Source organism: Schistocerca gregaria, chromosome 5, assembly GCF_023897955.1.
Source record: "Schistocerca gregaria isolate iqSchGreg1 chromosome 5, iqSchGreg1.2, whole genome shotgun sequence".
Classification (NCBI taxonomy): Eukaryota; Metazoa; Arthropoda; class Insecta; order Orthoptera; family Acrididae; genus Schistocerca; species Schistocerca gregaria.
In genome coordinates this window covers 81,543,627-81,569,588 of record NC_064924.1, presented here as the reverse complement: position 1 = coordinate 81,569,588, position 25,962 = coordinate 81,543,627, and the positions used below count along the sequence as shown (strand labels likewise).

The 25,962-nt window shown below is 43.0% G+C and overlaps 1 protein-coding gene across 1 annotated transcript in view; it reads left to right on the top strand.

The window, feature by feature from the left end:
- Positions 1-25,962, top strand: part of LOC126272560 (UDP-glycosyltransferase UGT5-like) — a 127,734-nt gene that overhangs the window by 82,534 nt on the left and 19,238 nt on the right. Inside the window, exons 5-6 of the mRNA XM_049975482.1 lie at positions 6,416-6,638; positions 14,043-14,262. Of these exons, the coding sequence (XP_049831439.1) occupies positions 6,416-6,638; positions 14,043-14,262 (443 nt within the window). The remainder of the gene's footprint in view (positions 1-6,415; positions 6,639-14,042; positions 14,263-25,962) is intronic.

The following is a 25,962-nucleotide window of genomic DNA, read 5'->3' as shown; positions in this document are numbered from 1 at the left end:
CTGGTCGGCACATATACGGTCGCAGACTACGAGAGCATCAGCACTGACTAATAGCAAGCCGATACTTAGCCTGCGTTCTGCAAGTAGTGCTTGTATGTATGCAGGAGGCACAGGAAGCTTAAGAATCAAGTTACGTTCCTTCCCTTAATTGAAATAAGGTTTTCTATTAACTATGAAGTGGCAACGGCCTTGCCGCAGTGGGTACACCGGTTCCTGTGAGATCACCGAACTTAAGCGCTGTCGGGCGTGGTCGGCACCTGGATGGGTGACCCTCCACTGAGGATGACACGGCGGTCAGATGGTCCCGGTAGGCCACTCGCGGCCTGAAGACGGAGTTCTTATTAATTATGAAGTGTTTTGTGTAGATGATTTTGGATTCGTGCCACCAGCCATTGTCACTTTCCTCCCTCTCCGTGCCATCGGCCGACGCAACTTTTCTACTTCCTTGTTTGTGTCCCTGCTGACGCCCACACTGGCCGACATAACAGATACCATTCCGAGGAAGTACTGACGATTTGTAGAATTACCGTCCCACCAGTTTACTCCCTCTTGTCTACAGATTTTCACTAAAGTCTTGAAAAATCGCATCAGCGCTATTGCGGATGAAGCACAACCCCTAGAACAAGCTTGAGTCCGCAATGGTTATAGCACAGTTGATCATACACACGCCATGCATGAAGCAACTAGTCCAGCCAATGAATACTAAATGGCACCATACACAGTTTTGCAGCTTTTTGAAAACGCCTTTCGTTGTCTCAGTCACACTCCTGTTACACAGGCACTGACAGAACAAGATGTGGAAACAAAATACAAATGTGTGTGTGTGTCCAAATGTGGGTGAATTCCTAAGGGACCAAACTGCTAAAGTCATCTGTACCTAGACTTAAACACTAAAACTAACTTATGCTAAGAACAACACACACACCTATGCCCGGAGGAGGACTCGAACCTCCGGCGGGAGGGGCCGAAACAAAATACATAAACACATTATGTAACATATATGACACCTCGACGGCTCCTGTCGGCAGAGGAAAATACAGAAAGGAGTTTTCCAGTGAAAGAGGAGTAAAGCGAGGGAACCTTAAGTCCCCGAAACTATTTCTAACAGTTCTTGACAAGGCTATGTGCAAAAATAATTAGAAGGAGCCTCGCGGGATTAGCCGAGCGGTCTTAGGCGCTTCAGTGCTGGACTGTGCGGCTGGTCCCGGCTGAGGTTCGAGTCCCCCCTCGGTTATGGGTGTGTGTGTTTGTTCTTAGGATAATTTAGGTTAAGTAGTGTGTAGGCTTAGGGACTGATGACCTTAGCAGTTAAGTCCCATAACATTTCACACACATTTTTGAATTAGAAAGAAACAGAAATTAGAATGAATGAGAAAAAAGACTCACTAAGTTGAGATTTGCAGATTATATAGCGGTCATAGCCAACAGCATCGAAAACTGAAATCCTCTATAAATGATTTATCAGGCAGCTGCGAAATAGTGACCTTCATATAAATCTGTCCAAAATAAATGCAATGTACAAGTAGGTTAACTGCAATACAAATAATACACAACAACAACCGTCTAAAGAAAGTTGACGAATATGTTTATAGTGGTCAGTTAATTAATATCCAAGAAGATTTAAATGCGGAAATTTTCCCAACACCAACAAGGTTGTAAGGCTTATAGAAGACACGAAGCGGTTTTTGAATCTAATACGCCTAGAAACTTTTTAAGAAACTTTATTTTCGGTGTGTTCTTGCTGTGTAACATATGGCTGCGGAATTGGATTTAAACGAGCTGAGAGAGCTGTGGAAATGTCACTTCCAGGTCTTCATGAGGAAAATCGGAAAATATGTGAAGAGATAAGACTGATAATAGGAGTTTACGATGTTGGGGAAATGGTAAAGGCTCTAAAACGGAAACTAGCAGGATTTATTGCAAGGGAAAATGACGGAAGACAGACAAAAGTGGCAGCAAGTTGGAGGGAAGACCGGCCGACCGCTGTGATAAGGAAAGGAAGAGAGTTGCGGGCTTCATTTGTCCGAGAACAACAGGAGACAGCGTGGAAACAGCGGCTGAAATTGTATTTCTTAGCTTAAGGTTAAAGAGGGTATATATTGTAAAGGCTGAATTAGCTAAACAATAAATAAATAAACAATGACAAAGAATTTGTCGGTAGCTCTGTGCGTCTCGTAAGTCTCTGGAGCGAAGCTGGCTATTGACACAGTTTTTTTTACTTCCATAACACTTAAAAAGGGAAATGTTAATTAACAAATATCGAATCATAATTTTAATGAAGGTTATATATATTTTAATTAACCCTAATAGATGTATGTCAGATATTAAAATGTAATACAGTCATGCTAACCGCCTTTTTTGAATGAGAAAAATTGTGTGCAATAATCATCTCTAGAAATATAACAGTATTTGCTTTGCTAATTTGATGCTTCGCATTTTTGAATCAAATTTTAATTTACTGTGAATACTGGAATTTTCATGCAAATACAATTAAATAAGACGTTATTTTGATTAAAAATTAGGATTCAATATCTGTCATTGTGACATTTGCCTTTGTTAACAAATGTCGAATCAAAAGATGTAAAAAAGCTACCATCCAGATTCGAACCAGTGACTTTATAATTACAGGGCAATTACGTCAGGCGCTGAGCTACCAACGAATTCATTAATAATTTACAAGTGTTTTATGCTACACAGCGCTCGGAAATTTTCTAATCTTCAAAGGAGATTTTTAACTTTTGGTTAGAGTTGTGCCGTGCTGCTGTTGGACATTGATGTCCCGTGAGTGACATTCAAATCCTCCAAGTACTGCGACGTGGTCCAACTGGAATTCGCCAAAATCTTCTCATAGAGAGCGCCTAGCTTGCCTCCCCTTGGTATGTCTTTTAAAATAAGTGGATGTAAGTTTAAGATCAAAGCCACCACACCCGCCAACATGTCTTCTGCCATTTTTATTTGTTATACTGTACGGCCTGTAGTTGCCAACGATATTTGAAAAATGTCGTTCCTTTCCAACTCGTACGTTCAAATCATACATTAACATTTTGACGTTCACAGTCTGGCTTCTTTGTAATTAGCTCCCTACCTGCTCCAAGAATATGACTGCATTTTTATTCTGTGTTCAGTTATCTTCTTTTATGGATGCGTGACACTGAACAACGTGTAACTTTTGTTTGCAATTTCAGTGTGGCAGCAGAGAGTCTGTCTGGAGAGGGTTTGGGATCTGCTACCGGTTTTTGAACATAGAATGCTGTGCCGATCTCCGTAAGGTTCTCTCCGATGCTTCGTCCACGTTTCCCTTTGAACATTTTGCAACTCTCTAAGTGAACGATGTTTGAATCTGTAAATCGCGTCTCGTGTAACGAAAGAATCTGAATGTTCTGCTTTTCTGTGTCACAACAGTTCGTTCTGATGTAGTGTCCAAGATAGTATACCAAGAAGCAACAAGTGTGTCAAGGTATTAACCCTTCTTAGCTCATTCGTTAGACGTGGTTTCATCGACCAGTGTGTTGCTCCAATTTCCACTGCCTGAAAACCTGCAAATGCCTCCCACTACACCTTGCATGCCAGTACAGCCCCCCTCCCCAACCAACAATCCGAGGACCTGTGTGCGCAGCCCAGAGCGATAATGGATCCCCGTTACCTGTTACCGCTTAGGATAGTTCTTTCTGAAAGTGCTTGCATCATGCATTTACTTCATAGTATTTTTTGTGTGGGGGGAGGGGATACACTGACAAGCCAAATTAGAATGACCACTGCACACCGTGACATCGTATACCGCCTGGTGGCATTGTGGGCAATTGATGCGGTAGAAAAAGTATGTAAGCGGAGAAGATATAGGCCACAAATGGGTAGGCCCGTTGAGATAACCGACTTTGACAAAGGACACATTATTATTATGCAGTGTCTCGAAAACGGCGAAGATGGTCGAATGTTGATGTGCTACTGACGTGAACATCTACGGAAATAGGTAGGACGATAGTGAAACTTCAACTAGTTGCTAAATGTTTGGACGTCCACTGCCGGCCGGAGTTGCCGAGCGGTTCTAGGCGCTACAGTCTGGAGCCCCGCTACCGCTACGGTCGCAGGTTTGAATCCTGCCTCGGGCATGGATGTGTGTGGTGTCCTTAGGTTAGTTAAGTTTAAGTAGTTCTAGGGGACTGATGACCTCAGATGTTAAGTCCCATAGTGCTCAGAGTCATTTGAACATTTTTTTTTAAGAAGTAGCCACCTACATTAAATACAGATTATTCCAATCCATTATGGCCTGATGCAGCAACAGCAGTACGAAATTTAAAAAATAGAAAACAGTCTCTGTTGCAAGTGTTCACAATGAATACTAGCCCTAAGATATTCAGCGACAGAAAAATTTATTGTTACTGCTTTATTTTTAGGGCTTTGTGGTTAGTGGCCATTGTGAACCAACGTTAGTTTCTCTCCAGATCGTACACGTAATACCTAAAAGGAAAAAAATTAATCCTTTTCGAAGAGTTAGAGATGACTGAATTTCCCAAGCAGTCGGAAATCTTGAGCCTCGATGAACCGGTGGGCACAGAAAACTAAATTTTCCACCATACCATTATGTCTCCTTATCAGAAGTTAGATAGATTTCCTTCTTCTTTTTCGCGTTATGCCTTTGTCTCCTGCCATAGTGGCTTCATGTTCGGTTTTCCTGTTACCTCAAAATCTTTTGAGCTTTTGTGTGTTTTATTCCTTCCCCCCTTTTCCCTTTACATGTTTAGCATTCCCTATCCATGCCCCTCTTATCCTCACCCCACCATCGCCTCCTTCTCCTCCATATTCATTTAGGTTGACATTTCGGTTCATCTTAGTAGTTGGCAGTTCAGTGAAAGAGTTATTTTCCGTGTCACCACCGGTTTGTTTACTTTTAAATTCTTAAGAATATTTCACTCCATCATTTTTAATTGGCTCTGTTCAGCATATACCTTATTTCAATTTGTCTTTACTATCAGCACCGACTCTGGGCGGTTTTTAAATTTCGTTCTCACGTCAGTCTACTGCGAGACCCATTCGCTCCAGCATATACGTCGCCTAGTATAGTATTTGTTTACCAGTGTGATTCATGGCTGTAACCACTAACCTGTCTTTGCATCCCGTATTGCTTTGGTTTAATGCGTTTCTTTTTAGTTTCCATTCAGCTTCAACGGCTATAACAGCACAGAATAAATCTCTAAACATCAGACTCGTCGTAATTTCACTGTAAAGCTGCACTTTAGACACCATTCACACAAAGGTGCAACTGCTGTCAGAGAAAGGGATGCTCCCCGTCTAGTCGGTTGTCCGTGTCGCTCAACATCTCGCTGTCAACAATGCCATATGACTTTACTCTCAATCAGCAGGTAAGGGAAATTGCTCTGCATTTTTCGTGTTTCTTTCTTTTGATTTTATGCATTGTTTCAGAAGGAAAATCTATCAGTTAAGGAGTTTTATAACGTCCAGAGGAGTATTGTGTGCTGGGCATCGAAGATTAAATTAGATGATACCTAGAAAATATGTTGTTATCTGAACATCAAAGAACTAAAAAGGCGGACCAACGGACTACTTTTCAGCTGACGGAAGGAACATTATGAGGAATAAGATGGAGAGGAAGAAAAGATGATGATGATAATTACTTGTGTCTAAGGCACATGACATCTTGAACAGTGTAACAGTGTACCTCTTTTTAACACTAGACAACTATGCGTAAAGAAAGACAACTAAACGTTGTTTGCAAAGAGGAAGTACACAAAAACCTATCTCTTCTCTAAACGCTTATGCAAGTAATATTATACGTAGTGTCTTTGTGACAGTCAAATTTCCTGTTTTGTTTATTGATATATGTGTGTCTCTCATTGGATGAGTTTCCCAATCCGCCGAGGGAGTTGTTGCAGTGCTGACACACGGCACTAACATTCCGGAGGACGGTGGTTCGTATACCCTTACGACCAACGACACTCGGATTTTGCTAAAGCGCTTAATGCAAACTCTGCAGTGATTCATTCGTAATGCGTATTACCTGTTTCCTTCCCAAGTTTGTTCTGCGTTTCCAGTGACTTGTGCATCGATGAGACATTAAACCCTACGTTTCCTTTCTTTTTTGTATGTTGCTAGGCTTATGTAGTTTTATATTCATAATTAGCATGTCTCTTACAGTTTCAGGTGCGTCAGCTGCCTCCGTTAGGTGGTGTATTTGGCCGCTTGGTTTGTGAATCATCGTATGTGTTATACGAACTTCTATGATTCGAGTGTTATATTAAAGGCATAGTCGTACTAGCATTGAAACACCGGTGATCTACATGTCAGTTCTTTCATTGGACAAAGGAATCTACCTACTTAATATTAAGCTTTTCAAAAGTTAAGGATAATACGAAAACATGAGAGCATATCGTGTAAATTGATTGTTTCTTTTGTGCAGGACATACAGAAGTTCCTAGACGACAGTCCACACGGTGTGATCTACTTCAGCTTGGGGTCGATGGTGCGAGTTGAGACCTTCGACCCGGAGAAGTTCAAAGCGATTATGGACGCCTTCGCGTCCGTACCCCAACGCGTTCTCTGGAAAGCCGACCCGGCCAACCTCCCGGGACTGCCGCCAAACGTCAGAGCACAGAAGTGGATCCCACAGAACGATGTTCTGAGTAAGGGACATCTCACAGCTAATTTAATAAGCCTCTGCCTATAATGAACTAGCTGCGATACCCGACTTCTCTCAGGGAGCTGATGCGGAATTGTGTGGTAGTTGCAAATAAAAGGATAAACTTTAATGTATAAGAGATAAAAAAAATTGAAAAAAATGTTCTAACTGTTTACAATACTTGTTCACAAGCAACATTTTTCATTTTGTTATCCGTAATATATACGTACAAATTTTTCGAATTCCTACTCTTTAGCAGGCTGTGTATAGTTGACCTTGAGAGAAGGAGTCTTTGAAGTTGCTGCCGCAATATTTTAAAGTTTGTCCTTGCGCTTTGTTAATTGTAAAACTGTATGTCAATTTAATTGAAATTACAGTCTTTTAAATTTGAATGGCAGTCCACTAGACATCATTTGTATTCTAGTGATAAATAGTGTGTGTCCTTTATACTTTCCAGTCATCATTTCGGCTTCAGTGATGTCATCTAATAGGTGTTCCATTAAATAGTTTTGGTGAGTAGATATTTCTGACTAGTGTGAGCGGAGATGCAATTTTATGTCGAAGGCAGTGTAATGACAGTCCTGATATTTGCAAAGAGTTTAGAAATTCCGTACGGAAGTTCACACATTCTTCGACGTTTATTATCGTATCGATCGATTTGTACATTGTCTCTTCGACGGGAATTTTCTTTTCAATATTTATGCTGACATCGTCGAAAATATTATTTTTAGTTGCCAAAATTGTCCTTTCAAATAGCCAGTCCGGATTGGTACAGTTGTCAACAATGTTTGGTCAAATTAGGTGGATGAGTTTGTTTTCAGCAATGTCTGTGTTGCAGAAATCACTCTTGACTGCAGTGAGGTCGGTCGTCTGGTCGGTAGGATATGTGCCTTTGCCTATTTGTAAAAGCTGTTGAGCAAAGTGTTCTGCTCTTTCATCATTCGATAGTTCAACTCTGATATTTCTTTTTAGCTGCAATATTTGTATGTGTGGTCAGAGATGTGATTTTCTAAAGCATGCATTGACCTCGCCTCCTGGTATTGACTTGGGGATAGCTGGAAGGGCTTGTCGAAAATATCCTGAAAGTATGAATAGAGCTCTTCCCATTGATTCATAGTTCCCTCGCAAGTCTTGTAATGTTCTGTCCATGGCTTCGAGTGATTTTTCTATGTACCATTGTGCACTCGTTCCAGAAGATAATTTTAGCTTGTTTTCATTCACCCTGTCCAAATTCTCTTGAGATTTTACGTACCAGTAATTGTTCTTTGATATATTCAAGGGCGGAATGGGCAGTTCGTCCTTCCATAATTGTTGCTGCAACGACGGATGATGTCTGTGTAAATGCGATGTCTGTTTAGCACGTATGTCCGCCAGCAATGGATTTGTTAGAAACGTTTACCCACTGCTGCCTGGTGCTACAATAATTCCGTCATTATTGTCGACCCGGTCCATGATAACGTTGTAGATTTCCTTTTGATTGTCAGTGAGGAGTGGTTTGTTGTGAGCAATGTATTGAAGTAGTTCGTTAATGTTGTAGCTTTTTTCCTTAGTAATTTCGAAGTTTGGGTCACTTATTTATTTATGTAGCGTATGGCTAGAGATACAACATCTATTATGATTGAAATTTACACTTGTATGTCTAGATTACGAATGTAGTCTATAGTTTGTGGAGTCGCGAGAGTAAAGTCACTGGCACTGCCATTGTACTTTATTCGTACACCCTTAGTTGAAATGGAGGACAGTGGGACATCAGCTGGTATAAATTCATATTAAAAATGAAGGAATTCCTCCAGCTGTAATTAAGGTGCAGATTTTATTTTGGCAAGTAGTTTCAACATTGTAACAACGTGATCTTCAGGCCCAGAAATTATTGACGTCAACTGCGGGTGGCTGATACTAGAAGTCAGTGGTGAGATATGGACGTCCGTATCTCACTACTGACTTTCAGTATCAGTCGCACGCAGTTGACGTCAAGAAGTGTTGGGCCTGAAGATGACGTTACAGCGTTGAAACTAGTTGCCAAAGTGAAATCGCCACCTTAAATACAGCTGGAGAAATTTCTTCATTTTTAATATAAAATTATACTTTCTTGTCCTGCATTCGGTGACGCTGTGCTGGATCGTCTGCTGCGTAGCACCACAGTAACACTCAGGCGTTGAAATTGCGTTCCACATTCGAAGTGGGAGGCTGCACAATTCCCATGCTTGGTTCGGATTCTGTTTAGTGTGGACCATTGTCTGCGAGGGAGGTTGAAGCCAGGTGATGGCGTCTTCCCCACAGGAGGCATCGTTGGGCAGCATCTTTTTATGGTGCTTGAATACCAAGTTGTACTGAGGTCTCGTTGTTTATTACTGAACATTTGTCTTCTAGGTGAATGAGTGTTCATTGAAGGTGTCGTCGTTGATTTCGATTTGGTAAAGTACGTCATTAACCATATTTTTGTCGAAGGAGTCCCATAGTTGAAACTTCCTGGCAGATTAAAACTGTGTGCCGGACCGTGATTCGAACTCGGCACACAGTTTTAACTTGCGAGGAAGTTTCATACCAGCGCACATTCCGCTCCAGAGTGAAAATCTCATTCTGGAGTCCCATAGTTGTTTTGGATTTGATGGGTTACATGTTGTTAGAATTATGGCGAATTTATTCAGCTGAGGTTTTGATTGGGGCTTCTTGTAGTGTTCATTTGCAGAGGTTGTCGTTTTCCAGTAGGCCTAATCGTTGGCGTGTTTCTCTCTACATCTGACATGGGCAACCGTGAGCAGTCTTGATATGTATGTATCTTGAAACTTCCCGGCAGATTAAAACTGTGTGCCCGACCGAGACTCGAACTCAGGACCTTTGCCTTTCGCGGGCAAGTGCTCTACCATCTGAGCTACCGAAGCACGACTCATGCCCGGTACTCACAGCTTTACTTCTGCCAGTATCTCGTCTCCCACCTTCCAAACTTCACAGAAGCTCTCCAGCGAACCTTGCAGAACTAGCACTCCTGAAATAAAGGATATAGCGGAGACATGGCTTAGCCACAGCCTGGGGGATGTTTCCAGAATGAGATTTTCACTCTGCAGCGGAGTCTGCGCTGATATGAAACTCCCTGGCAGTTTAAAACTGTGTGCCCGACCGAGACTCGAAATCGGGACCTTTGCCTTTCGCGGGCAAGTGCTCTACCATTTGAGCTACCGAAGCACGACTCACCCGCGGTACTCACAGCTTTACTTCTCCCAGTATCTAGGTTCGTAAGAGAGCTTCTGTAAAGTTTGGAAGGTGAGAGACGAGATACTGGCAGATGTAAAGCTGTGAGTAGGGGGCGTGAGTCGTGCTTCGGTAGCTCAGATGGTAAAGCACTTGCCCGCGAAAGGCAAAGGTCCGGAGTTCGAGTCTCGGTCGGGCACAAAGTTTTAATCTGCCAGGAAGTTTCATATCAGCGCACACTCCGCTGCAAAGTGAAAATCTATGTATGTTGTTGGTCCCCGTATTTCGCGTATCAACATCCGGAGACAGAAACATTCGGTGCTTTTCGGATGTACGGTGTATACTCGGTCTAGTGCGCCAGTTTTCATGGTTCCTGGATGATCAACTACTGGAATTCCTTGTACTCGTCATTGAAAGATTTGTCTTGTGTTCCATGTATTATAGGTAGGGACGTCCACATATGTTTTGGCGAATGGATTCGTTTGACACAGTTGGTAAAAACTAGTTCATGTTGTGTTCTGAGGTTGTTCGCTTACTTCTGTGAAGTAAACTCTCTGTCCGTTCTTCAAAAATACTGCTACATGCTGTACACTTGGTTTGCATTCGTGTATGGGAAAACCGAAAATGCGCCACACTGCTTCGTTACTGTTGATGTATCTTCCCATTTTGGTTGATGTATCTTTCCATTTTGGTACTTGAGGATTCTGTCGGCTCCTTCTCTTTTTTTTTTGTCACTGTCTTTGGTTATCTGAAATACTGCCATGTCACTGCCTTTGCTTCTATACTTACAGGCGTATTTATGTGTACTTGGAACATCTTAGAAAGTATGTGTTGATTATCTATTTCCAGTGTGTCGCTGCCTTATGCTCGTATTTTTGTTGTGAAGCCAGTGTTTTTATCTTCGTACATCCATATTTAAATTGGATGAAGGTGGGACACATCTGGTAAAATTTTTATTAAAAATGAAATTCCTCCAGCTGTACTTAAGATTTTTGGGTGATTGTCTTCTGTATTTGGGATAGCCAGCAACTCAGGTTTGTGTGTCGTTCAAGTGAGCTTTTTTTTTTACATTTTCCATCACTCTTTGATCATTAAGTGGTAAGCGTAGAACCCCCTGGAAGTGACTATTTTGCTTATTTCTACGCCTGTTTCAGGCTTCATTCGTTTGACATTAAAATGAGTTCCGTTCTCTCCATGCAGAAATATTAATGAACATTGGATGGCATCATATGAACGATGTGTCTCTGAAATGCGTTATGGTTCTCGTCTTCTTCGTTATACAATTATGTCACGCCTTGAGATTTCATTGTCCACAATTACGATGGCGACTTCGTCTCTCCGAGATGAATTAAATTGACGTACGAGTTCTCCAACGGGTCTCTCAAGGCTCGAATTATAATTTTGTGGTCATAAAAAATCATGTGATCTAGTGCTATCCTGAATGTGTGAATCTGTTGAATGTACTTCTGTGAGACCCTCTGCACATCTTGGACTACTTGTCGTCTCAATCCATTGGTATTTGTGCGTAGTTGATCAGTTCATGTTTCTTCACTTCCGATTAAATATACTTGCAGAAATTCACGGTCTTCTATGAGTAGTGATGGAAATCGTCCCATGTTGTGACAGATTTGTCCTTGGATGGAGAAACATAATCGATTTCATCTGTGCTAACGTTGATCCAAGTGACCCCTACAGAAGTCATTTGGAAGCAGGCGTTATACTCTTTCATACATTGAAGAACATGCTTTGATTCTGGAGTTTCCCCGATCCCGTAATGTAAAAATTCTTGCGAACGTACCTCCAGTGGTGGTAATCGAATTTTTCGATTCATTCAACAGAGTCCTTGTGTTTCTCTACTGAACTTTTTTCGCATTGTAAAATTGGCAGGTGTTATCTACTTTCTGATCGCGCGACTGCTACGGTCGCAGGTTCGAATCCTGCCTCGGGCATGGATGTGTGTGATATCCTTACGTTAGTTAGGTTTAAGTAGTTCTAAGTTCTAGGGGACTGATGACCTCCGATGTTATGTCCCATAGTGCTCAGAGCCATTTGAACCATTTGAACCACATTTGCATCGCTATCTGCTGTAGACGGACGCCCAGCTCTGTCAAATACGACATCCTGAAAGTCCCTCGCCTGCATACTCTTGCTTCACCCCTATACAGGTTCCAATAGGGTTTTCCGAAGCTTGAAACGCCCCCTTAGAAAAATTTATGAAGTACTGTGCTGGTAAACCTCTTACATAATTTTATTTTCAAACAGCTGAGCAGAACTGAACGTACTCAGACATTTCCCATTTTACTTATTCTGATCAACACTAAACTGATACACAATATTTTTAGCACAACGCACAATGACTTTCAATAATCTCTACGAAAGAATGGCCCTGACCAACAATAACCTATGAATCACTTATATCACAATAATCTTCGTTACTTGAACTACTGCAATACAGCGAGAGCCAATACCGCCAGCTAAATAAAAGATTCTAACTACTGAAGGCACTAACTACTGATAGGCATACTTAGCAAATGAAAGATTTTGATAGAGAACAAACAATGTATTTACCTTAATAGTGTTCAAAAGTCATTATATATATATATATATATATATATATATATATATATATATATATATATATATATATATATATATATATATGAGTTCATGATGTCCAGTATTACAAATTTACTGTCTCTGATGGACACACGTCCAGATCATCCGCTCTCAAAACTCCGCCATCTCTCTCCCCACATCCACCACTGATGGCGGCTCACCGCCAACTGCACGACGTTACAACGCTGTTCACGTCCAACTGCCCATCACTACAATAGCCAATATTGCAACAATGCCATCCAGACACAGACTGCACACAGCACTGCCAGTGATTTTCATACAGAGCGCTGCGTGACGTTACCAACATAAAAACCTAAACAGCCTACTTACAAGCTTAACGCAGATGTTCACTCTGTGCTCAGATTGAGCATCCACTGTGTCACTGTAAGTAATGCGCCAAGAACCCAAACAGTATGTTGCTAAGCACAGGCATGCCACCTACTGAGTTTGTGCAGAAGCATGGCCAAGGTCATTTCACGGACGCACACATACCTGGTAACATAAAAGCAACATTTGTTCCCTTTTTAGTATTGCAAACTCAGGAATAAAAGGTACCTGTCCTGGAACTTTTCTGACAAAACGACTATTTAGGGTGCGCTACTGACAAGGGAACCTCCCCATCGCAACCCCCCTCAGATTTAGTTATAAGTTGGCACAGTGGATAGGCCTTGAAAAACTGAACACAGATCAATCGAGAAAACAAGAAGAAGTTTTGTGGAACTATGAAAAAAGTAAACAAAATATACAAACTGGGCAACATAGGCAATATCAAGGACAGTCCGAGCTTAAGAGCGCCGTGGTCCCGTGGTTAGCGTGAACCGCTGTGGACCTAGAGATCCTTGGTGCAAGTCATCCCTCGAGTGAGAATTTTACTTTCTTCATTTTCCCAAAGTTATGATCTGTCCGTTCGTTCACTGACGTCTCTGTTCACTGTAATAATTTTAGCGCCTGTGTTTTGCGATAGCACAGCAAAACCGTGCGAGTGTTATTGAAGTCGCATTGCCCACGGAAAACATCTCATGTATTTAATGCACTCTCGTCCAAAGTAGCAAACAGTCAACTGGCAGTCAGGGAGCCCCGTTAGCAGGAATACTTTCTCTCCCGTGCGCTGTAGTCGACTGACGTCGTGTGTTTCGATGTCTGTTTAGGTGTGGCGTCCCCATACCACGGCGCAGTTACCTCGCATCGGACGGACGGACGGACGGTCAGATAATAGTTGTCTGAAAATAAAAATTTAAACTTTTCAGTAGATGGACGACTTGAACCAAGGACGTCTCGGTCTGCAGCCGCTCACGCTAATCACGAGACCACGGCGCTCTAGAGCTTACATTGTCCTTGATGTTGCCTATGTTGCGCATTGACTACTCAGTTTGTATATTTTGCTTATTTTTTCATAGTTCCACACAACTCCTTCCTGTTTTCTCGATTGATCAGGATTCAGTTGTTTCAAGGCCTATCCACTGTGGCAACTTATAACTAAATCTGAGGGGGGCGCGATGGGGAGTTTCCCTTGTGAGACGGAAGAGACACTTGCACTACTCGCTTCCGCAGCACTTTGCCTGGTACCTTGCGGATGCCTGCAGAAGGTCGCCCTGCCTTGCAGACCACCCCAACGTGCGGCTCTTCATATCGCACGGCGGGCTGCTGGGGACGCAGGAGGCGGTGGCTGCGGGCGTGCCGACTCTGATGCTTCCGCTGTTCTCGGACCAGTTCGTCAACTCGGCCAGGGCGGTCGCCGCCGGCAGCGGCCTCCAGCTGCTCTACGACGACATCGACGACCGCTCGTTCCGGGAGGCGCTCCAGCGGCTGCTCAGCGACTCCAGGTGAGGCCTGCGGAGAGAAGTGTCAACTTAGGATCGCGCGGCGGCTTCAATCTGTTTCCCTTTCCTTCATTTGGGGGTCCATCCGTCTGCAGTAGCGGATAGCGTTGAACCTCAAAACACTCTTCAGACTTCCGCGTTAGAACCGCAGCCACGTAATTGAAGTTTAAAATTTCATACATCTATATCTACAACGAAGTCGACGTTGGGAAGATCAGTTTGGATTCCGTATAAATATTGGAACACGTGATGCAATACTGACCCTACGACTTATCATAGAAGAAAGATTAAGGAAAGGCAACAATACGTTTCTAGCATTTATAGACTTACACAAAGCTTTTGACAATATTGACTGGAATACTCTCTCTCAAATTCTGAAAGTGGCAGGGATAAAATACAGCGAGCGAAAGGCTATTTACAATTTGTATCGAAACCAGATGGCAGTTACAAGATTCGAGGGGCATGAAAGGGAAGCAGTGGTTCGAAAGGGAGTGAGACAGGGTTGTAGCCTCTCCCCGATGCTATTCAATGTGTATATTGAGCAAGCAGTAAAGGAAACAAAAGAAAAGTTCGGAGTAGGTATTAAAATCCACGGAGAAGAAATAAAACCTTTGAGGTTCGCCGATAACATTGTAATTCTGTCAGAGACAGCAAAGGACTTGGAAGGGCAGTTCAACGGAATGCACATTGTAGTGAAAGGAGGGTATAAGATGATCATCAACAAAAGCAACACGAGGATAATGGAATGTAGTCGAATTATGTCGGGTGATGCTGAGGGAATTAGATTATGAAATGAGACACTTAAAGTAGTAAAGGAGCTTTGCTATTTGGGGAGCAAAACAGCTGCTGATGGTCGAAGTAGACAGGATATAAAATGTAGACTGGCAATGGCAAGGAAAGCATTTCTGAAGAAGAGAAATTTGTTAACATCGAGTATCGATTTAAGTGTCAGGAAGTCGTTTCTGAAAGTATTTGTATGAGTGTAGCCATGTATGGAAGTGAAACGTGGACGATAAATAGTTTAGACAAGGAGAGAATAGAAGCTTTCGAAATGTGGTGCTACAGAAGAATGCTGAAGATTAGATGGGTAGATCACATAAGCAATGAGGAGGTATTGAATAGGATTGGGAAGAAGAGGAGTTTGTGGCACAACTTGACAAGAAGAAGGGATCGGTTGGTAGGGTATCTGGGATCTGAGGCATCAAGGGATCACCAATTTAGTACTGGAGGGCAGGGTGGAGGGTAAAAATCGTAGAGCGAGACCAAGAGATGAATACACTAAGCAGATTCAGATGAAGCAGCAGGGAGATGAAGGAGCTTGCACAGGATAGAGTAACATGGAGAGCTGCATCAAACCAGTCCCAGGACTGAAGGCCACAACGACAACAACAACATCTACACCTACTTCAGCATGTGTACTCTGCAGGCTACTTTACTGTGTGTGACGGGGGAGCTTGATTGACCACTTCCCACTTTTCTTTTTCCAAATGTATTCGCAGTTGCGAATATGGACTATCGGCAGACGTATAATGGAATGCTGGCAATGAAAATTTGTGCCGGATCGAGATTCGAATCCGTATTTCCCGCTTATCGGAGAGGTCGCCACACCATTAGGCTATCCGAGCACGAATCGCAGTGAGACTCAAGCTTCCAATGTCGTCAACCACGCGTCTACATCCTGTACATCCATTATGTATTGCGTCATTTTAATTTTATAAAAAGTTGTTTACACACATTAATGCAAAACAGATTATATATAGGTTCAAATCCTCATTGAAATCCCCTGCTCAACCGGCAGGCCAGGGCAGACAGAATAAATTGTGGAAAGAGGCCAAAATAAGGGGCTGTCAGTTACACTCGAACATACAACTTTATTATTGGATCAAACATTACAAGAGCCAAAGAAAAATTTAAACACGCAGCTTTAATCTTTGGGGCTTAATTATCGGCTGAAAGCCACTTTAATTTAAAAACGGCTGAAGGCCAATAACTTAAAACGCAAGCATAATCAGAAATTTAAAAGGCAAGCGTTATATTAAAACAGTTCTTCAGTTAGGCTGAAGTAAACAAGTTAAATTCAAATCGGGTGAAGGCCGCAGACTTAAAAATTCAATTTTTTTAAATGCAAAAGGACTTACGTGAAACAGTACTTTAAATTAGGCTGAAGGCCTTAAGAGTAAAACAATTCGAACCTAAAACACAAAACAGGCTAGAAGCCATACAAGTACCAACAACAAGAAGAAATTTTTAAAAAATAAGGCAGTACACACAAGAGCGCACAACTGTTCGAGGGTTGGCCTGTAATTCAAACACTAACGCTCGCTTAGGTGAGTCACGCAGTCGGGACAACCATTCACGATCCGACGAAAACCCAACCGATCGACAGTCAACGGACCCACCGACACGATAACTTCCACTTCACCATGCCAGGACACAACAGGGAGTTCAACGGAATAACGTAGATGATATTGGCGCCCACAATCAATCATACTTGGAGCTGTCAATCTACACACCGTGCTGGACGGCAGCAACACGATGAGGAAACTACACTGCCTGAAATTTAAGTCAACGGCCAGGGCTGGTAACCGGAACGTTAACTGCCACCAGACAGAAGATTCCGCTGGTGCACTTCAATTCAAATAAGCAAATACAGCGAAACTCCACCGGAGGGTGGCTAAAATTTGCCAACTTGAAAACCACGTTGTTGCTCGCTCGAATATCCCAACAGCCGACAACGAACTCCAAACGACACAATGTGAACAGTCTTGATTTGCTGATATGTTAAATCAAAACTCAACTTTCGCGCCCAGGGTCGGTGAGCCACGGATCTCGTAGCCACACTCTCCGACGCCGCGTAGAGACCGTCAGCGGGCCCCAGTCAAACTACGTTCCACTGGGAATTCCTGACTCCTCCACGCCAACCGACCCACTCCTCAGAGTCCGTACGCCGACAACATTTGAAATAGCTTGTCAATCAAGATCACACAAACTAACGCACAGTTCCACGACCACTTGCACGAAGAACCAGACAATGCTAATGACAGTGACTCTACGCTAACGGGGACGAATCACGAGGCGGCACACACAGCCAACCCATAAGCGATCGCCGACCAAATATACGTCGTCCGGGAAGACGACCGACCGACGACCAACCAAAGTCGACGCCACCCGAACCATGCGCTTCGGCAACCGTCGGGCGAGTGATGGCGGTCCGGACCTCACTGCTGCCGCGCTCCGACTGAACTTGTGCCGCGTGCCAACTCAAACCATGCCAGGTGCGAACTAACTACTGGCACGTTCCAACTCACAGGTCGATACACGACGACCGGAAAGTAATAGCAGTCAGCAAAGACAGTACACCAGGGCTTATATCGATAAGCGCTGCTGGTGCCGCTCACGGTCAGGCAAGGCAGCAACTCAGTAATACCAGTAATTGAAAATTAACATAACGAGGCGGCAGTACGGTAAAAACAAGATGTAAAATAAGAAATGGCACCAACACGAGCCACACACGGCTAACTCATACTCGAAAAATTAGGTACTGTCGTAGACACCAGGACCCACTAGGCTGGAGGTTATGTTTTGCAATTGTGTATTTTTTACATAATCAGCGCTGTTCATTTACGGATAGTGTAGGTTGAGAAGTTCTACCTATCCCGTATTTTCTTTCGTTCAGATGCCAGGCTCTTCAAATGTTACGATGTAACAGTGCCTGTATTATTCCGAATTACGATGCATGTATGTCCGAAAAAACTGACACTGTGGTGAGCACAGCCGTTATGTCTTCAAATGTTCTGCTACTAAATTGCCCTCATATTAATATTTGTGCAAAGTATTTATATACAATTTTCATAGGTTTATAGGTTGTTTCTTCCTGCTTCGAGACTTAGTCTTTGCGCTAACACGATCGAAGATTAGTACTTGACGCTCATCGCATCACGCTTCAAATTTTTATTCAGATAATCCTTAGAGCAGCATTCCATATGAGTGTTGTTGTGTACATAGTTACACGTAGTCAGCGCGTACACAACTTTCCCACTAGAGCGCATCCCGCTAAGCACAACAGCGCAGGCGCAGCGCTCGTCTGTCTCCGCACTACGAGATGACGCTGCCTTAGAGACGGACCAAATCCTGCTTCCGCCGATCCGCGTATTAATATGTAACGCAGCCAATGAGATTGTTGCTAACGTAGAATCTTTTCTCCTCGCGGATCACACTCGCGCAGTGATACATGAACGCACGACGTATTATAATCAGTGTACAGACCTCCGATTACTCAGCCTGCATTTGTCTGCACCAGTCTGTACCAGTCTGCATTAGTCTGTACCAGTCGGTACGAGTTCTATATTTGTCTGTACCAGTCTATAGTCAAGTTTCAGTCTGCGCCATATTACTGTACATAGCCATGAAGATATCAATGTATAGACACTTTTGTCAGGTATCAGAGATATGTGTGAGACTACGATTAACGTACCAACACCAAAGGAACTTCAGATTGTCAATTGTAAATAGCATCCAGAACCAAGTTAAGTAATTTTTATGCTTGTTATTATTTTAATAAATGTGTGTGAAAATTAATCAAGTTCTGTTTAAAGTTGGTCAATCTAAGCGTGCAAGTGGGCATTTCTATCGTCTGACCTAATGGCAGAAGATAAACACGCCACGATAAGACCAGGAACATTTTGCTGCCACTCACCTACTTCGTTAGAGCGACAGGTCAAATAATTTCATGGTGTGTGTACTGAAGGTCTTACAGTACGCTCACCACAACTGTAAGCATCTATAAACTTAAGCGAGCTTTCTTTGTAGTCAACGGACATTATTGCACAGAAACCGCTTTAAAGCAACACACTACAGTGCACCACGAGACATACGAGGGCGCCAGCTGTCTGACGTCTGCAACACAGCGCAGGCGATTCCCACCAAAGCTCCCCGCAAAGCAATGCGCTTTTACACATGTCCTCCATTTTGAGGAAGTGAGGCGTACACAAATGGGCATGGGTAGTTGCGTTTCCGGAAATGTTGGTACGCGCCAAGTTGAACATGGAAAAAAAAGACATCACGTGAACGCACCTTTGCTGCACTTTTTATATTACTCCTAATTTCAATGAAACTGATATTTTCCAAAACAGTTGCTGTTGTTATGAAAATCTGATGATGTCTCGATGGTGCACCAATGTAGAGTAACTGAACTAAGTCGGTGCTCGAGTGTGATTCAGGCCATGTCTTCTCTCACTAGTGGGATTTATTTATTTATTTTTCATTAGATGAAAGCGTGGCGAGCGCCAATGTGTGATTTCGCATTACGATTTTCGTTGATGATGATAGGAGATAAATAACGTATAGAGTATGACTAGACTATATCCATTGAGCAAGCAAGGAAGGCAACAAAAAATAAATTACAGTTCAGGGAGAAGAAATAAAAACTACTAGGTTCGCCTGTTAGATTGCAGTTATGACACACAGGGCAAACGCCTTAGAATAGGGTTGAAGGGTGTGAACACCGTGTTAGAAACAGGTTATTAGATGAACATCAAGAAAAGGAAATGAAGGTTAGTGGAATAAAATTTGGCGATACTAAGAGAATTAGACTAGGAAACGAGACAGTATGAGTAGTCGATGAGTTTTGCTATTTAGGCAGCAAAATAACTGACAATGGCTGAAGTATATAGGATATAAAATGTTCACTGAAACCAACAAGGAAAGAGAAATTTTTTAGGATATAATTCTAGCTTCCGGGTAACTGCAGCGCATTGATAAAGAAGCATCGACTAATATTGTTCACTAGCAGACCACTGACCAGTGGATCTTCTGACCCAGGCATCGGACTTTGTTCCTTACAGCATGTATTTTATCTCCTAATAAGGAACTGATTTACGAAATGGTCAACAGCGAAGTTACAGACAATGGATGTCGGTATGATCTGCACGAACATACATTCGAAATTAACAAATAAATAAGAGTTAGTGCTGTCACTAGTTTCCATAAATTATCGCTCTCGGAATGCAGCCGCTGGAGAGAAAAAGACTTGCTGTAGAACATGTTGAAAGAACACAAGTTCACACAATAAAACCGTCTTCAGAAGTACGCGTTGAAGATGGATGGTTCTCTTCGTATGGAAGTTTGGTTCTTCCGTGAGCCGTGCTCGGATAGCCTAAAGGCAAGGCGAGCGCTCATGATTAGCGGGAAATTGGGCTTCGAGTCCCGGTCTACATCTACATCTACATTTATACTCCGCAAGCCACCCAACGGCGTGTGGCGGAGGGCACTTTACGTGCCACTGTCATAACCTCCCTTTTCTGTTCCAGTCGCGTACGGTTCGCGGGAAGAACGACTGCTGGAAAGCTTCATTTGCGCTCGAATCTCTCTAATTTTACATTCGTGATCTCCTCGGGAGGTATAAGCAGGGGGAAGCAATATATTCGATACCTCATCCAGAAACGCACCCTCTCGAAATCTGAACAGCAAGCTACACGGCGATGCAGAACGCCTGTCTTGCAGAGTCTGCCACTTGAGTTTGCTAAACATCTCTGTAACGCTATCACGCTTACCAAATAACCCTGTGACGAAACACGGCGCTCTTCTTTGGATCTTCTCTATCTCCTCCGTCAACCCGATCTGGTACGGAACCCACACTCATGAGCAATACTCAAGTATAGGTCGAACGAGTGTTTTGTAAGCCACCTCCTTTGTTGATGGACTACATTTTCTAAGGACTCTCCCAATGAATCTCAACCTGGTACCCGCCGTACCAACAATTAATTTTATATGATCATTCCACTTCAAATCGTTCCGCACGCATACTCCCAGATATTTTACAGAAGTAACTGCTACCAGTGTTTGTTCTGCTATCATATAATCATACAATCAAGGATCTTTCATTCTATGTATTCGCAATACATTACATTTTTCTATGTTGAGTGTCAGTTGCCACTCCCTGCACCAAGTGCCTATCCGCTGCACATCTTCCTGCATTTCGCTGCAGTTTTCTAATGCTGTAACTTTTCTGTATTATACAGCATCATCCGCGAAAAGCCGCATGGAACTTCCGACACTATCTTCTAGGTCATTTACATACATTGTGGAAAGCAATGGTCCCATAACACTCCCCTGTGGCACGACAGAGGTTACTTTAACGTCTGTAGATGTCTCTCCATTGAGAACAACATTCTGTGTTCTTTTTGCTAAATGCTCTTCACCCAGCCACAAAGCTGGTCTGATATTCCGTAGTCTCTTACTTTGTTTATCAGGCGACAGTGCTGAACTGTATCGAACGCTTTCCGGAAGTCAAGGAAAATAGAATCTACCTGGGAGCCTGTATCTAATATTTTCTGGGTCTCATGAACAAATAAAGCGAGTTGGGTCTCACACGATCGCTGTTTCCGGAATCCATGTTGATTCCTATAGAGTAGATTCTGGGGTTCCAGATACGACATTATACGCGAGCAAAAAACATGTTCTAAAATTCTACAACAGGTCGACGTCAGAGATAATTTTGCGTATCTGCTCGACGACCCTTGTTGAAGACTGGGATTACCTGTGCTCTTTTCGAATCATATGGAACCTTCCGTTCATCTAGAGACTTGCGGTACACGACTGTTAGAAGGGGGGCGTACTCTGTGTAGATTCGAACTGGTATCCCGTCAGGTCCAGTGGACTTTCCTCTGTTGAGTGATTCCAGTTGCTTTTCTATTCCTTGGACACTTATTTGGATGTCAGCCATTTTTTCGTTTGTGCGAGGATTTAGAGAAGGAACTGCAGTGCGGTCTTCCTCTGTGAAACAGTTTTGGAGAAAGGTGTTTAGTATTTCAGCTTTACGCGTGTCATCCTCCGTTTCAATGCCGTCATCATCCCGGAGTGTCTGGATATGCTGTTTCGAGCCACTTACTGATTTAACGTAAGACCAGAACTTCCTAGGATTTTCTGTCAAGTCGGTACATAGAATTTTACTTTCGAATTCACTGAACGCTTCACGTAGTGCACTCAGTATAATGCCACTCGATGCTCTGTCCCTACCAACCTTCCTAAACATCTGATTTACCCAGTCTATATCTGGTAAATTGAAATCTCAACCTAATACTATAATATGCTGAAGAAATTTATGTGAAATGTATTCCAGATTTTCTCTCAGTTGTTCTCCCACTAATGCTGGTGAGTCGGGAGGTCGGTAGAAGGAGCCAATTATTAACCTAGCTCAGTTGTTGAATATAAACTCCATCCATAATAATTCAGAGGAACTGTCCACTTCTATTTCACTACAGGATAAACTACTACTACCAGCGACAAACACGGCCACCACCGGTTGCATGCAGTCTATTCTTTCTAAACACCGTCTACGCCTTTGTAAAAATTTCGGCAGAATTTATCTCTGACTTCAGCCAGCTTTCCGTAACTATAACGATTTCAGCTTCAGTGCTTTCTATCAGCGCTTGAAGTTCCGGTACTTTACCAATGCATTTTCGACAGTTTACAATACCAATTGCTGCTTGGTCCCCTGACTCTGCCCCTGCACCCTCTGAGGCTGTTGCCCTTTCTGTACTTTCCCGATGCCATCTAACCTAAGAAAACCGCCCAGCCCACGCCACACAACCCCTGCTACCCGTGTAGCCGCCTGCTGCGTGTAGTGGATTCCTGACCTATCCAGCGGAACCCGAAACTCCACCACCTTATGGCGCAAGTCGAGGAGTCTGCAGCCCACACTGTCGCAGAACCGTCTCAGCCTCTGATTCAGACCCTCCACTCGGCTCTGTACCAAAGGTCCGCAGTCAGTCCTGTAGACAATGCTGCAGATGGTGAGCTCTGCTTTCATCCCACTTCACCAAATCAGATAGCTGCTGGAAGCCAGAGAGGATTTCCAATCCATAGCGACACACATCATTTGTGCCGACATGAGCAACCACCTGCAGATGGGTGCACCCTGTACCCTCCATCACATCCGGAAGGACCCTTTCCACATCTGGAATGACTCTCCCCGGTATACACACGGAGTGCACATTGGTTTCCTTCCCCTCTCTTGTTGCTAAGGGTCCCCATTACGCGTATGACGTTGGAGCTCCCAACTACCAGTAAGCCCACCCTCTGCGACCGCCCGGATCTTGCAGACTGAGGGGCAACCTCTGGAACAGGACCAGCCATGTCCAGCCAAAGATCAGTATCGGCCGGAGACAGAGCCTGGAACCGGTTCGTCAGACAAACTGGAGAGGCTTTCCGTTCAGCCCTCCGGAATGTCTTTCGCCCCCTGCCACACCTCGAGAAGACCTCCCACTCTACCACAGGTGAGGGGTCAGCCTCAATGTGAGCAGTAACCTGGGCAGCCACAGCCGTAGTCCGATCGGGGGATGCGTGGGCCGAGCTGGCCGTCCCCAACAAACCGCCATCCAGACCCCCACAGTGATGCCCATTGGCCACAACCTCAATCCGTGTGACCGAAGCCAACACCGCCTGAAGCTGGAAGCGAAGGGTTGCCAACTCAGCCCGCATCCGAACACAGCAGTTGCAGTCCCTATCCATGCTAAAAACTGTTGTCCAAAGAACGTCTGATCTAATCTACAGAGAGCACAAACAATTCGACACAAAATTTAAACGGTTATTAAAATACAAGATTGCCTATTAAATGCAGTGATGCTGGTACTTGCGCACTGCTGACACAGTGCTCGGCGGCGAAAGGAGACTACGCGAATTTACATTATTCAGGTACTAAAACGAATTGCTACAGCTCTCAAATACTATAATATGCCCGAAATTTATTAATTAAATAATGAAAGTACCCATAAACATGCAAAGAAATTAAGAATTAAACTATGTAACAAATAAGTGAGCTAAGAGTATACGACTTGCTGCTGGCAGCTGCTTATCCAACGGCAGCAGGGAGCACACTGCATAAATTTTCATTGGCGTCGTTCCATTATACAACTGATGGTTTTCAATATTCGCAGTTGCGATTGCATTTCATGTACTTCCGTTTTGCGGCACTGCTGAAGAATGTTGGAAATTAGATGGTGACCACTGAATACGTAAAGATGTGGTACAGAACAAGCATTTGTAATATGAAACGTCCCCTTTGAAAAATTATACAAGACTGTCCTTAAACTGACACACAATAGTTTTTAGCGCAACGCAATCTGACTTTCAATAATCCCTACAAGAGAATGGCCCTGACTAACATTAACCTATATGTTTCACAAATCACTTACCTCACAAAAATCTTCGTTACTCGAACTACTGCAATACAGCGAGCGCCACTACTGCCAGCTAACTAAAAGATTCAAACTACGGAAGTCACTAACTACTGATAGGCACAGTTAGCAAATGAAAGATTTTAATAGAGAACAAACAATGTATTTACCTTGATAGTCATAATATATATATCAGTTCATGACACCAATTCTTACAAATTTCAAAACTCTGCCATCTCTCTCCCCACGTCCACCACTGCTGGCGGCTCACCTCCAACTGCGCAACGCTACGCGCTGTTAGCATCCAGCTGCCGCTGCTCAACACTACAATGGCAGACAACAATGCAAACTAAGCACAGACTGCGCACAGCACAGCCAGTGATTTTTTATACCGAGCGCTAAGCGGCGTTACCAGTAAGAAAACCTAAACAGCCTACTTACATAGCCCCCATGCTCCTCACAACAAATTTTTACAAATTGTTTTGGGCAGTGGCCAATAATGATTTGATAAAATTTTTCATAATTACTATAACAAAGATATCAAATGCACACACTTATTGATACAATGTTGGTCAGAAGCTAAAATTCTCTCACAGTCCATAAAGACAGTCCTGATCGTTCATTATAGTAAAATTGCAGTGTTTTTTTTCAAAGTCTGAGCAATAAAAGAAATTGCACTTGGAAGTAGTGGATTTCTAAGCAGTCTTGAAGAATTAGTGTTGTCCTTCCAACGAAAGACAGTGCTGACTCTTGAAATGCAGACAGGTAATGGGCCACAGCAGAGTCAGTCGACGTTGAAGATTATCGGTAGGTAGGTCGTCACAGAGCAGACCCACTGTAGTCCTGGTAGAGATTACTATTGGTGGGCCACCAGAGGTGCAGACCCACTGCAGTCCTTGTAGAAATAATGGTATTGGTGGGTCATCAAAGGTGTAGACCCACTGTAGTCCTTGTAGATATGGCCAGCAGCCATCTGTTTGACTGTGCAGGCGCACAATCATCATTGAAGAGTCTTGCGGATAATATAGTAAGTCCATAACCACCACTTGTGCACTCACAAAAATTGTTTTTGAAATGTCCTTACAACCAGCAATGCTGTCATCCAGTCCCTTACTGAATTATTAACACACGTGCAAACACTATCAGTCCCTACTTCTCACATATTGTCCATATACTATGAGCAACAGAATTGTGTGCAGTGAAATGTAACTTACAAGTTACTTAATTTGATGAACTGGTGTCAATTACAATTTTATAACATAAGAATACAATAACAAAGGTACAAAATATATCATTAAAGAACATAACAGTACAGATAACTTTCGCAGTAATACAGGCTTTACAAAAGAATCGAAATAACAAATATATCAGTGTTACAAAAATTATGACATAAGTACATACATAAAAAATCAGAATAACTTTTGAAACATCAACTTCACACATGAACATTAGAACAAAACAGAATAAATAGTGTGTAAACATCTTTACGAAGTAAATAACATGCTATTAACGCAAATTATATTTGAGA